At 52.4% G+C, this 14,259-nt stretch overlaps 1 protein-coding gene and 2 long non-coding RNA genes across 4 annotated transcripts in view; 1 reads left to right on the top strand and 2 right to left on the bottom strand.

The window, feature by feature from the left end:
* LOC141407309 (uncharacterized) overlaps positions 1 to 3,185 on the bottom strand; it is a 14,522-nt gene extending 11,337 nt beyond the window's left edge. Inside the window, exon 1 of the long non-coding RNA XR_012415967.1 lies at positions 2,872 to 3,185. This is a non-coding gene — a long non-coding RNA (uncharacterized lncRNA). The remainder of the gene's footprint in view (positions 1 to 2,871) is intronic.
* VSX2 (visual system homeobox 2) overlaps positions 1 to 8,322 on the top strand; it is a 23,371-nt gene extending 15,049 nt beyond the window's left edge. The window contains exons 4-5 of one of the 2 annotated variants that reach the window (XM_045396736.2): positions 5,194 to 5,374; positions 6,129 to 8,322. In XM_045396736.2, the coding sequence (XP_045252671.1) occupies positions 5,194 to 5,374; positions 6,129 to 6,511 (564 nt within the window). In that variant the 3' untranslated portion in view covers positions 6,512 to 8,322. The remainder of the gene's footprint in view (positions 1 to 5,193; positions 5,375 to 6,128) is intronic. The other variant, XM_005561753.4, reaches the window with a different exon arrangement.
* Positions 8,034 to 13,237, bottom strand: LOC135972014 (uncharacterized). Its single transcript, XR_010588550.2, has 2 exons — positions 13,121 to 13,237; positions 8,034 to 9,503 (listed from the first exon to the last, which is right to left on the bottom strand). It is a non-coding gene; the product is annotated as an uncharacterized lncRNA (long non-coding RNA).
* Between the last annotated feature and the right edge of the window lie 1,022 nt (positions 13,238 to 14,259).

A 14,259-nucleotide genomic window follows, 5' to 3' on the forward strand; every position in this document is an offset into this window, starting at 1 on the left:
CGTGGGGAGAGGCCGGGCACAGGGGCTCATGCCGGTAATTCCAGCACTTTGGGAGGCCAAGGTGGGCAGATCACACGAGGTCAGGAGTTCTAGACCAGCCTGGCCAACATGGTGAAACCCTGACTCTACTAAAAATACAAAAAATTAGCTGGGCGTGGTGGTGGGTGCCTGTAATCCCAGCTACTTGGGAGGCTGAGGCAGGAGAATCACTTGAACCCAGGAGGCGGAGGTTGCAGTGAGCCGAGATGATGCCAGTATACTCCAGCCTGGGCGACAGAACGAGACTCTGTCTCAAATTAAAAAAAAAAAAAAAGAAAGAAAAAAAAAGAAATGTGAGAAGAGTTTCAAGGACACTGGTGTTTAGCTCTCCAAATGCCTAAGGGGGAACTAGAGGCTATCTGTATTGAATATACAGCCAAAGGTTGGATCTGTCTTCCCCTCCTCCTGGATTGTTGTTATTATTTGTCAGTCCAGCCTTGAAGGGCATGTGAAGGAGGCCAGAGGGGCAGGTAATGCCATAGATTAACTTGCCTTCCGGGCAGGCTTCCATTTGTTTTCAGTGCCTCTACCAAAAACTGACACTTATTGAACACCTTCTGTATGACAAGCACTGATTTTAGGCACTCACTTATTTCATGTAATCCTCCAAACAACCCTGAAAAGTGGATATTCTTATCTTTCATTTGGAGACTGAGACTGAGAGAAGTCAAGTAACTTGCCCAAAGTCACACAGCAATTTTTCAGAGCTGGGGAATTCCAGGTCAGGACTGGCTGGCCTCAATGCTTCTTGTAAATATTTCAGTTCTATATACAGGCTGGTGGCTTCCAGGCAGGGAATAGAAAGGGACATATACAGAGCGGTTAGGGTTAATTCTAATTCCTTGTTCACTTCCCTCCAAGGCACCATTGCCACAGCATCCTTGCCAACTGTCTTAGAAAGAAATTGTTTTGGCCGTCCAGGTTTCCTCCATAAATTGGAGCAGCATCTGGTCGTCACAGAGAGCTAGGCATTCCAGGAGCCCATAAGTGAGGGTCTGGATGACTTCTGGTTTGAGCGACCAGCTGGCACCGGCTCCCCTGGGAGAGTGTCTGTGGGCAAAGTCTGATCTACGGATCAGCCAGATATTCATTTGCCCAAATCAGGAGACCCAGGAAAACGGTTCTGTTTATAGGCCCCAGAGATGATCTGAATCCCGAGTCTGCACCCCCTTCTTTAGTATCCTAAAAATGCTGTTTCCATCTGAGAACCTGCCCCATCTCAAGCATGGGTATTTGTGGAACTCCTGGGGAAGCCAGGGCAGTGCACCTTGCCAGGTATCCACACTGGGTGGGTGGGGGCATCTCTGTTTTTTTATATTCCACAATGCCTTCTCCAGAATCCCTAAGTCCAAATTGCACTGAAAACAGAACAATCTTTTATAAATTTGGCATCAAAACTCAGTGATGGCAAAAACCGGACCAGACCTTACGGAATTTATTTATTGTTCTTAGTGTGAACATGTACATAAATGCTTTGCTGAGAAATGGAAGCTGATGGGTTTGATCATGAGGTGCTGCTGCTGCAGGACATTATGTTACTGTGGTTTATGCATCACATCTTTTTTCTTAAATCCAAAACATTCTCCAGTCTGGTTGTACAGATACCAGTTGAGGGGTTGTGGCCTTGTTTTATTAGGTTGGTGCAAAAGTCATTGTGGTTTTTACCATTGAAAGTAATTACTTTCGGCCAAGCACAGTGGCTCACACCTGTAATCCCAACACTTTGGGAGGCCGAGGTGGGTGGATCACCTGAGGTCAGGAGTTCGAGACCACCCTGACCAAAAACGTGAAACCCTGTCCATACTAAAAATACAAAACTTAGCCGGGAGTGGTGGCAGGCATCTGTAGTCCCAGCTACTCTGGAGGCTGAGACAGGAGAATTGTTTGAACCCGGGAGGTGGAGACTGCAGTGAGCCGAGATCACACCACTGCACTCCAGCCTGGGTGACAGAGCGAGACTCTGTCTCAAAAAAAAAAAAAAAAAAAGAAAGTAATTACTTTCAATGGCAAAAACCGCAATGACTTTTTGCACCAGCCTAATATAATGCACTGTATTCAAGCAGGACAGACTGTCTCCCGACCAGGAAGTAGGTGGCTTCTTATATTCATGAACCAAACCTCTCCAGTCCTCTGTGGTCACACTTGGTGTCTGGAATTCCATCACCAGGGGATTCATTCTTTGCTGTCTTCTCTGAGAGGTGGATAAAACCGGGAGTCATACTTTTTTTTTTTTTTTTTTTTGAGACAGAGTCTCGCTCTCTTGCCCAGGCTGGAGTGCAGTGGTACGATCTCGGCTCACTGCAACCTCCATCTCCCGGGTTCAAGCGATTCTCCCGCTTTAGCCTCCTGAGTAGCTGGGATTACAGGTGTGCGCCACCATGCCCGGCTAATTTTTGTATCTTTAGTAGAGATGGGGTTTCGCCATGTTGGCCAGGCTGGTCTCGAACTCCTGACTTCAGGTGATCCACCTGCCTCGGCCTTCCAAAGTGCTGGGATTACAGGCGTGAGCCACTGCGCCAGGCCGGGAATCATACTTATATGTGGATTAGTCCTTTCAGATTTTTCCTCTGTGGGAGAAAGCAGCTTGCAGCAAGCAGGTATGCTAAGGGGAGGGTGATGGGGCAGGACTGAGGCCTCAGACAAACCGCAGGCCCCGGGTAGGACAGCTGGTCGGGCACACATCCTGCAGCACAGGCCCGCAGCACTGGGGAGATCTACACTCGGCATGGAGCCAGGCCGGGACGCAGGCCCAAGTTAGCCCAGCTGGCATTGCGCCCCTCTCCCTTCAGGGCACGGAGGACAGCCATCTAGCGGCCTTCGAATTACACAAACCTTTTCCTTGGCGGTGGTCTCCCAGGGCGGTCAGGTCTGGAGCAGGCAGAGGCCTTGCACCTGCGCTTCCCAGTCCCCCAGTTCTGCGCGGGAACTGCAGGTGCCAAACCCGGTGGCAGCAAAAGTGCTGCCCGAATAGGGACGGCGCCACTCGGGGTGGGAGAGGCCGGGGGCATCTAAGGCCGTGTCGCTCCCATGTTTAGAGGCTCCCAGTTATTTACAAATGAAGAAAGGCCAGAGGGCACGCGTTTGGGTCAACTTAAAGGTGCGCGTGCCCAGGGCAGACAGTGTTCTGTGACCTCCGTGGGGAATGCGAGGCGGGCGGGCCGCAGCGCCCCCTGCCGGGGGTGGCCGGCCTCGCTCCGCCACAGACTCCGGGCCGCCGGCGCTCACTCCGCCACCTGGCGGCGATGGCGGGAACCGCAGGAGCGCGCTGATCCCCGAGCCCCGCCGGCCCCAGCTCGGGCTCCCCAGGCAGCGAAGGGTTAAGCTGTCAGCGGCGCGATGTTAAACAGGTGTCAAAGGCGCCCCATATATCTGCAGATTGAAATCAAATTCTTTGCCGTATAAAAAGATAAATTACCCAGGCGCTGCCGCGCGTCCCACTCATCACGCCAGCGCCAGACGGCAAGCAATTTTTTTTTTTAATGTGCTAACGACCTAATCAAGCAATCAAGTCGGAGGAGATTGCAGCGTGACCCGGGCAGCCATCTGCCGCCGAGCCCGCATGCATTTCCGCGCCGCGCGGGGCGGGGACCGCGAGGGGCTGTCGGGGGGAAGGGGGAAAATCCTAAACAAATTAACACCCAATTTTCCCCGTCTAATTAGTTAAATGAGAAGAGTTGGGGGTCCCCGGGGGAGCGGGGGCGCTCGCGGCGAGGCGAGCGCTGCCTCCCCAGCATTAATTAGTGCGGGTCAATGCCGCGGCTCCCAGGAGAGCAGCCGCTTTAATTTCCCGTGATATTTCAGTGCCTGAGGCCCATCGATTCAAACTGAAATTAACTTATTTTTCAATCAGCCCAGGGCTGCCCCTGGGGCTGACTCTTCTTTTGCCGCCTCCTGAATAGAGCTGGAGCAATTTTTCATTAAAAGCTGATACCTCGGCCGCGGGGGAGGGGGCCCGGAGGGAAGGGCGGGGCCGGCCCAGATCCAGGCAAGGAAATCGGGAGGAATGAACAGATTTCCCGAGCCCACCTGGGTCCTCCCCCTCGCCGCCCCACTCCCTCCACTTCCTTGGGGCGACTCGCTGTCTCCGGGGTCAGAGCCTTTACGGGCTGTGAGGGGCGAGAAGGGACCGGCCAGGCTTGGGGCCCACCAGTTCCTTAAGAGCCTGGACCTCCTTGGCGGACAATGCAAGGGGCTCTTGGCTCTGTCAGCTGCGGGAAATCTCCGGAAAGCTTCTTTGGGGGACCAAGAAATCTTCCCTCCCTAAACCTGGCAGGGATTCTGGGATCTCTTCCCAGAATGGGCTAGAGTGCTGCAGACACCCCAGGGTACCCCACTGTCATTCAGACCCTGCACCAATCAGCTTTGGGGCCAGAGACACATTCGCTAGTGCTTCCTCCGCCCCCACTCCATCCCAGATCCCTCCTCCCATTTGCTCCTCAACCCTGGAGAATGTCTTCATCCCTGGCCCATCGCCCCCAGATACCATTCAGAGTTAGGCCCGGAGCTGTGGGGAGCAGGTACCTGGAGGGCACATGTGGCTTGGCAGAGCTTAGCTGGGACAGGGCAGAGGAGGGAGGCTGACCCAGGCCTCCCAGGGGAGTCTCCCTCCCTGACTTCCCAGCCTCCCTGATACCTGGGTGAAGTGCCCCTAAGACTGTCCCCTGCCCTTTGTCCCTGATCCCCCACTCACCCGCAGCCCTCCTGGATGGTTCTGGCTCTGGGCTTCTGGCAGAGAGGAAACCCTGAGCCAGAGACACTGCTAGTCCAGTGCTGGGAGAGGAATTTGTCCCTCTGCAAATCAGAAAAAAAGATTTATATGCTGGAGGTGTGAACACATGCAAGAGAACCATCACTGGCTGAGCAGTCTTCTCATCTGCAAACAGCCGACGACACTGGGTCCTGTGCACCTGTAAGACTCTGTCCGGGAGGCATCCACACCCCATCTCCCTAGAACTACCCATAGTATTCTTATAAGACTGATGTCCTCCTTCTGAATACTCTCTGAGCCTGGAGGAACCCAGGGGGCACCAGGGAGTGGGCGAGCTTAGGTTAAGGACGCCCTGCTGGAGAAACCTTCACTCCAGGCCTACAAGGGGTAAGGGCCTTGGGCCCAGCACTTAGAACAAGCCTCTGACCTGTTCTGTGCACCTGCAGGTCTGGTTCCAGAACCGCAGAGCCAAGTGGAGGAAGCGGGAGAAGTGCTGGGGCCGGAGCAGTGTCATGGCGGAGTACGGGCTCTACGGGGCCATGGTGCGGCACTCCATCCCCCTGCCCGAGTCCATCCTCAAGTCTGCCAAGGATGGCATCATGGACTCCTGTGCCCCGTGGCTACTGGGTAAGAGCCCGCACCCTCCTTGGGGCCCTGCCCCTGCGGTGAGGAGAGCGGGCTCCTTGGAGAAGGGGACAGAGTCTTGAGGCAGGGGGACTTGGGCCACAGCAGCCTAGCAGGAGAGAAGCTCTTCGAAGCAAACCTCTTGTTCTACTTTGGGGGACTCAAAGCACGGTGGGCCTGGGGCCTGGTATCTGTCACTTGCACTGGGTGCCAAGAACTCTCATCATGAAGGAGTCCCTAACTGTGGATTATTTTGTCCCGTGAGAAAGGTGTGGCTGTTGCCCTGGGGTCTGTACCCTCCTCTCCCCTCGTCCAGAGTTGGGTTTATGGTGAACAAAACAGCTTTCCTTGGGGGTTGAGAGGACCCCTATGTCCCTCTGGATGCCATTCTGCTTTGCCCAAAGGACTCTGTCCCCCAAATCTCTCTACTTGCTGTCTTCCCCACCTGCCAACTTCCCCACCTGCCCTCTGGGCCTGTATCTGAGAACAGCACCAGCTTCTCTTGGGGTTCTAAGATCTGGAATCCCATGGGGGAGGGACAGGGGAGCATGTGCTGTGGCCTGGAAGGGACAGAACAGGCCACCTGAGGCCCAGGTGCCCAGGGCCTTGGCAGGGGGAGGTCCTCCACAGGACTGGCGACCCATCTCCCTGTTCCCTGACCCTGGCCCAGCCCTGGGACTTGTGTGACTGCGGTGTGGGAAGTAAGGCTTTCTGCTCGTCCTTAATTCTGGCCTCTCTCTATCTTTGCCGTTTTCAGTTCAAGATGGCTTTCCCAGGCGCTTTTCTAAACCCGAATACCAACAATTCTTTTTAGGGATGCACAAAAAGTCGCTGGAGGCAGCAGCCGAGTCGGGGAGGAAGCCCGAGGGGGAACGCCAGGCCCTGCCCAAGCTTGACAAGATGGAGCAGGAGGAGCGGGGCCCCGACGCTCAGGCGGCCATCTCCCAGGAGGAACTGAGGGAGAACAGCATTGCGGCGCTCCGGGCCAAAGCTCAGGAGCACAGCACCAAAGTGCTGGGGACTGTGTCTGGGCCAGACAGCCTGGCCCGGAGTACGGAGAAGCCAGAGGAGGAAGAGGCCATGGATGAAGACAGGCCGGCGGAGAGGCTCAGTCCACCGCAGCTGGAGGACATGGCTTAGGTCAAGGCGCACTCAGATGCCGGAGCCCCAAGACTCTACTCTCCTGGGAGCCTGTGGTGCTGGGAGGTGCTCTCTGAGGCAAGGCCCAGGCCTGGCCTCTGCCATCCTCCCTGTCCCCCACAGGTCCTCCATCACCCCTGGTGGCTGCAGGCACCGCTGGGTTCTGACTCTGGACCATGCTGAGACATCCCTCATCTAGTTTTGACCTCTCCAGCATCCCAGCCTCAGAAGCCTTCTTGCTGCCCACAACGTCCCCTCAAGCCCCTTTTCTCTCAATCCCTTTGCAGCGCTCACTGATTTTGGCCACCCTTCGCTCTCTGTTCTCTTGCTTTGAAGAGCCTCCTTCCCAGCTCTACATTCTGCTCTGCCCATGCCTAAAGCCCACTGCTGCAAATGCATCGTGCATTGCCTGCCATGGCTGTGACACAGATGGAGGACTGGAACTGCAGCTCCAGCATCCTGAGCACCCCAGTCCTCAGCAAAAATCTTCTCCCAACTCAGCCTGTTCCTTCCTGCAGACCTGGCTGGGCCTGGGCGTCTGCAGTGTGAAGACACTGTGCAGGCCCAGCCTCTGCCCCACCCGTCAGTGGAGTCTAGATGGCAGGCTACATTTGGGAAGTCTCAGCCTGGGCCCCTCAGCCACCCTTGGTCTCATGCCCTGCCATAGTCACCCTTAGGAACCTACCCTCTCCACACCCAACCTGTCCCACTGGCTCATCCCAGCACAAGCACCTACATGGCATGTGGCAATGTACGCTGTGTGCCATGAGTCCATGTCCTATGCCTCACAAATGCTGTGGCTCACTGCACTGTGCAGGAGTCCAAACCTTCTACCCTGGGTCCTCGGGCCCCTGAGCCTGAGTCCTGAAGCATCTCGACTCTCATGATATGCTGCCTGTGACCTTGACTTGCTGTGAAGGCACCCTTCCCCCACAGCTCCTTGTGAACTATGAGTTTGCATGTGCCCTGCTTTGAACAACCCAATCTGGCTGGTAAATGACATCTAGGAAGGCACAGGCCTGGCCTCAACTAAGCAGCAAAGCCTGGAGTCGGCCTGGGGCTATGCATATGCATTAAAGGCCTGCTGGAGAAACCTTCACTCCAGATAGACAGGGGGCTAAGGGCCTAGGGCTGAGCACCTCTCAGAGAAAGCCTTTGACCTGTTAAGAAGGATAGGAAAAAGGCTGGAAGGAAAGGAAAGCAAGGCAGAAAGCCAGGAGTAAGCCCAAGATAAGCTGCAGGACACACGCTTTCATGCCATTGTATGCCAGGAAGCACGTCCACTAGACTAAAACACTGTAACATGATGGAATAAGGAGCTGGGGCTTCTTTCTGCTGGCTGATGGGTGGACCTGTTAGTACAGTGACCTCTCTGGCCTGGCCTTTTACATTCGCATGAGCAATGGGAGCATACAGCTCTGTTGACCTGCCCAATCCAGATTCCCAGGCCAGGCTCCCGATCCCATCCACCCATCCACCACCCCACCCACCTTTGCAGGGAATACCTCGTTAGAGAAAGGCCTGAGTGTGTGTTGCAACTTTAATTCCACATTAAAAGTTGATTTATTCTTCATTCTATTATGGAGCTTCCCTCCCCCAACCCCAGTTCTTCTTGTCTTTGTCCCTGTTGGTTTGAAGTGTTAGACTATAGCCCCTGGTGTGTAAATATTGTACATAGAGTGAGAAGAAAGAAACTTGATATTGAGGTGTTTGAAATATGAAACTGTAATAACTTCTAGGTATTCGAAACCTGTGATTTCTGTGCCATTTTCTGTAAAGATACAAGTAAGAATAAAATTGACTTAAAAATAGCAGGGGAGGAATCCAGGAGTCCACTGTGGGTGGGGAATGGTTTGTGTTCCGTGTGTATGGGTGGCATAAAAAGTAAATCTACAGCTGGGCATGATGGCTCATACCTATAATCTCCGCACTTTGGGAGGCCAAGGTGGGCAGATCACTTGAGGTCAGGAGTTCGAGACCAGCCTGGCTAACATGGCGATGCCCTGTGTCTAGTAAAAATATAAAAATTAGCCAGGGGTGGTGGCACACACCTGTAATCCCAGCTACTCAGGACGCTGAGGCAGGAGGATCGCTTGAACCCAGGAGGTGAAGGTTGCAGTGAGCTGAGATCATGCCATTGCACTCCAACCTGGGCAACAGAGCAAGACCCTGTCTCAAAAAGAAAAAAAAAAAAAAGGTAAATCTACAAGTTGATTTTTAGGTCAAAAGTACTGGGTTCCTTTTTTTTAAAATTATGCTAATTGTAGGAGTACAAGTGGCCTACGTCTCTCCACAGAGCTGATACCATACCACCCTTCAATGACATTCATCACCATGACATGGGATCGGCCTCCATGTTCGACACAACCTAAATGTCCCAATGATCCATAGTTCTTACCTCTGACTCCCTCCTACTCCCCACACAGTAGTTGGCATTTGCCTCTTTCCTTTGGTACTGATTTACTGATAACTCTGTTTCCTACCACCCTCTGCGGAAGCCTACAGCCCACCTTGGCCCCCAAGAGAACTCCCTTCCTTTTGTGCACACCTGTGCCCTTCCACATCTTACCCTCAACCTAAACAACAACAAACGAAAAAGGTAACAGTATCTGGAATTGAAAGCCAGACAGATGATGCTAAATCCTTGCCAAAGGGAAGGAGAGTCAACAAGAGAAACAGCTCGAGGAAGACCACATGAAACTGTCTGCAGACGGCTGTGACCCACTGACTTGATGATGTGCTGGATGGAATTACGAGATGAGAGAGTAGGGTGAGCAGATGAGACAGGCTATATTCAAGCTTTGGGCTCAAGGAATCTCGTAAGATTGTTCAAATTGGCTTAGATGTGAACTCCCTTGTGGATGAGGTTTCTGGCAGCCCATCAGCAAAGGAGAATGACAGGAGGTCAGCAGTCTTAATACCCTGGATTGGACCCAGATGTGGTCCTCGCAGACCAGGACCCTGAGGGGCACACGTAGGAAATCTCCAGCTCCTGTGTGGGGACAGGAAACAGCCATGAGCCCGGCTTCAAGTCCTGCCGTGCCAGGCTGCTCCCAGGCCTTCCCCATCATGTCAGCCCCTGCAGGATTCATCCTCGGTCTAGGAATGCCTTTCTCTCACCCTGTCCTCCATCAACCCTCCAGGAAGTAAACCACCTGTCATCCTTCCAGTCCTCTCCCCTCCAAAGCCCTCCTGGCCTTCCAAGAAGAGTGTATTTATTTACTGATTTATTTCTTTTTGAGACAGGGTCTTGCTGTTGCTCGGGCTGGAGTGCAGTGGTGTGATCACGGCTCACTGCAGCCTTGAGCTCTCAGATCAAGGTGCCCTCCCATCTCAGCCTCCTGAGTAGCTGAGACTGCAGGTGTGCATCATGCTGGCTAATTTTTAGTAGAGATGAGGTCTCACTATGTTGTCCAGGCTGGTCCTGAACTCCTGGGCTTAAGCAGTCCTCCCATTTCAGCCTCCCAAAGTGCTGGGATTACAGGAATGAGCCACTGTGCCTGGCCAGCAATAGTTTGTAACCTCTGTTCTCTGACATCACTTGGGACAATCCTGATTATGGCATTTTCCACATTGCGTTGTAATTTTTTTTTTTTTTTTTTTTGAGATGGAGTCTCACTCTGTCGCCCAGGCTGGAGTGCGGTGGCACAATTTCGGCTCACGGCAACCTCCGCCTCCCAGGTTCAAGGGATTCTCCTGCCTTAGCCTCCTGAGTAGCTGGGAGTATAGGCACATGCCACCACACTGGGCTAATTTTTGTATTTTTAGTAGAGACGGGGTTTCACCATGTTGATCAGGCTGATCTCGAACTCCTGACCTCGTGATCCTCCTGCCTCAGCCTCCCAAAGTGCTGGGATTATGTAGTTTTTTTATTTACAAGTCTATCTTTCCCATAAGACTGATTTCTTCAAGACTGGGGCTACATCTTATTCTTCTTTTATTCCAGGACCCATCAAAGGGCCTGACCCTCAATCTATTATTGAATGCATGGATGAACGTTCTGCCTATAACTCATCATTTATTCAATAATTTAAAAACAATGACTGAGCATCTATTATGTATCAGGCAGTGGGGCAAGGCACTGGGGATATAGCAGTAAACAAAGCAGTCCCAAATTCTCTGTTTTTTTTTTTTTCTTTTTGAGACAGAGTCTTGCTCTGTCATCCAGGCCGGAGTGCAGTGGCACGATCTCAGCTCACTGCAACCTCCGCTTCCTGGGTTCAAGCAATTCTACTCAGCCTCCTGAGTAGCTGGGATTACAGGCATGTGCCACTACATCTGGCTAAATTTCTATATTTTTCATAGAGATGGAGTCTCAAAATCCTGACCTCAAGTGATCTGCCTGCCTTAGCCTCCCAAAGTACTGGGATTATAGGCGTAAGCCACTGCGCCTGGCCCCAAGTTCCCTGTTCTCATGGAACTTACAGTCTGGAGGGAAAGACAGCATTTAAGTAACCATACAAATAAAATATAAAATTGCAAATGTCTTGTTAACTTGGAGGCATGCTATAAGAAACTATGAAAGCTAGGCCGGGCGTGGTGGCTCATGGCTGTAATCCCAGCACTTTGGGAGGCTGAGGCAGACGGATCACGAGGTCAGGAGATCGAGACCATCCTGGCTAACATGATGAAACCCCGTCTCTACTAAAAATACAAAAAAAAAAAAAAAAAAAAAAATCAGCCAGGTGTGGTGGCAGTCACCTGTAGTCCCAGCTACTTGGGAGGCTGAGGCAGGGGAATGGCGTGAACCCAGGGGGTGGAGTTTGCAGTGAGCCAAGATTGTGCCACTGCACTCCAGCCTGGGAGACAGAGCAAGACTCCACTTCAAAAAAAAAAAAAAAAAAGAAACCGTGAAAGCATCTAATAGCATGACCTGATCATCTGTGGGCCTTGGGCCAGGGTGTTTACCCACTGAGCCTCTCTCACTGAGCCTCTCTCTCTGTGTTCTAAAATGGAATAGTAACATCTGCCCTGCCTGTTATGGCTTTGAGTTTCAAGGAAAAAGTGAGGACGTGGAGAAAGGCACTGTACAGCACAAAGGAAAGGTGGCAGGGCCAACGCAAGCCTCTCAAACCCAGGGGGCATCCTTGGCAGCTGCCTCACCCTCAGGTAGGCCTAGGGGACAACTGGGACACTCAGAGCCTTGGGAGATAGCAGAAATCCTCTTGGATGATCACCTCAGGGGATTTGCCCGGAGGAGAAGCAAGCAGTTCTCTGCACAAGGAAATGCAAATAGGTTTACAAGTAATCGAAGAGGGGAGAGGCTGGACAGGAAAGGAAGGCCTGGACGGCCAGGCCCAACTGAAGCAGAACAAAGAGAGAAGTCCTGTTAGGTGCTGACTATACCCCAGGAGTGTCTTATTCCCTCTGACCCTGACACCTGGCTCCTGGAAGGGAGATTTTATTCCAGGCTCTGCAGGGCTAACAGGCTGCCAAGAGATGGCTGCATGCACCAAGAACAGCAGCAGAGCTACAGGGACAGGAGGGGCTGGTTTATGAGGACGGCGGGAGCTGGTGAGCAGGCCTGGCAGGGAAAGAAGAGGAAGAGTCTGGCTGGGGGTAGGAGAGTGGCAAGCAGGGCTGGTGACAGCAGGGGAGCTTCTGAGGCCAGTTCTATGGCCTGGTGAGAGCAGCTGCTGCAAGAAAGAGGGACTCGATCTCAGGGATCGCTGGGACCTGGTCCCAGCCTCCTGATGGCCCTCCAGCCTCCTGTGTCTCCTGCACCCAACAGCTCACTGGGGCCTTGAAGTCTTTCACCTACTGCAGTGCCTTCCCCACCTCTCTTCAGAGTGTGGAGCTGCGGCAGCCTGGCCCATAAATTTCAACAGAGGTACCATACTAATGTCAATGTCAATAAGAGGTAACACTGGGTGAGGGGTGTCTTAGTCTGTTGTGTGGCTACAACAAAATACCATGGACTGAGTAATTTATAAAGAAAAGAGAGGCCAGGAGCGGTGGCTCAAGCCTGTAATCCCAGCACTTTGGGAGGCCGAGATGGGTGGATCACAAGGGCAGGAGATCGAGACCATCCTGGCTAACATGGTGAAACCCCATCTCTACTAAAAAAATACAAAAAATTAGCTGGGTGTGGTGGCAGGCGCCTGTAGTCCCAGCTACTCGGGAGGCTGAGGCAGGAGAATGGTGTGAACCCGGGAGGCGGAGCTTGCAGTGAGCTGAGATCCGGCCACTGCACTCCAGCCTGGGCGACAGAGCAAGACTCTGTCTCAAAAAAAAAAAAAAAAGAAAAAAGAAAAGAGAGACTGGTGTGGTGGCTCACGCCTGTAATCCCAGCACTTTGGGAGGCTGAGGTGGGTGGATCACTTGTGGCCAGGAGTTTGAGACCAGCCTGACCAACATGGTGAAACCCCATTTCTAGGAAAAATACAAAAATTAGCTTGGCGTGGTGGTGTATGCATATAGTCCCAGCTACTCAGGAGGCTGAGGCACAAGACTTGAGCTTGGGAGGTGGAGGTTGTCATCAGCCAAGATTGCACCATTGCACTCTAGCCTCGGCAATAGAGCCAGACCCCATCTCAAAAAAAAAAAAAAAAAAAAAAAAAAAAAAAAAAAAGAGAGAATGAGAGAGAAGAAAAGAAATTTCTTTCTTACAGTTCTGCAGTTCTGGAGGCTGGAAAGTCCAAGATTGAGGAACTACATCTGGTGAGGGTCTTCTTGCTGCGTCATAACATGGTGGGAGGTAAAAGGGCACAAGAGCATGTGTTAGAGAACAAGAGGGGGCCGACTTTGCTTTTATAACAGGCCCACTACCATGGAAATGTTAATCCATTCTCCCTTATGACCTAATCAGCTATTAGGCCCCACCTCCCAACACATTCACATTGGGGATTGCGTTTCCAATACATGACCTGGGAGGAACACATTCAAACCACAGCAGGGGGTTACGAGGTCTCTGTACTATGGACCTGGGAACTCTGTACTATCTTCACAATTTTTTTTTTTGTAAATCTAAAATTGTAAAAATAAAGCTTACTTTTAGGCCAGGTGTGGCGGTTCACGCCTGTAATCCCAGCACTTTGGAAGGCTGAAACAGGTGGATCATTTGAGGTCAGGAGTTCAAGACCAGCCTGGGCAATATGGCAAAACCCCATCTCTACTAAAAATACAAAAATTAGCTGGGCATGGTGGCAGATGCCTGTAATCCCAATTACTTGGGAGGCTGAGGCGGGAGAATCCCTTGAACCTGGGAGGCAGAGGTTGCAGTGAGCCAAGATCATGCCACTGCACTCCAGCCTGGACGATGGAGTAAGACTCTGTCTCAAAAAAAAAAAAAGTTTATTTTTTAAAACAAACTAGTTTGTTTTCTAGAGGGAAAACAACAGAGGTCTTCTTTGGGTTGGAACAAGTGCCAGGGCTCCCCCTCTCCCTGTCTCTGACCCCCCAGGACGCCATTTACCAAGTACCCTAGTTGGTCCCCCAGGCCCCCAAGACCCACCCTCTGGGGAACCAAGCTGGGGTTAAGAGCTCCTGGCCCTGGCTGGCCCTGTCTCCTGGAGCTTCCTGCCTCCCATTTCTTCTTCAGGTCTCCCTGTTGTCCCCACCTCCTGCCTGGCTGCTGCTCAACTCAGGCAGCAGTGAAGTCAGGCAAGTCTCTGCCTAGTCACAGCTGAGCAGGCCCAGCAGTGATTTGCTCTATTAATTCCTCACTCCAGATCAATCCCTCCCAATGCTGACTATTTTCATTGATTGTTGGCCTCCTCCCCTCCCCTGCTCCTCACCTCTGAGCCAAG

Source organism: Macaca fascicularis, chromosome 7 (genome assembly GCF_037993035.2).
Source record: "Macaca fascicularis isolate 582-1 chromosome 7, T2T-MFA8v1.1".
In the NCBI taxonomy this organism is placed as follows: Eukaryota; Metazoa; Chordata; class Mammalia; order Primates; family Cercopithecidae; genus Macaca; species Macaca fascicularis.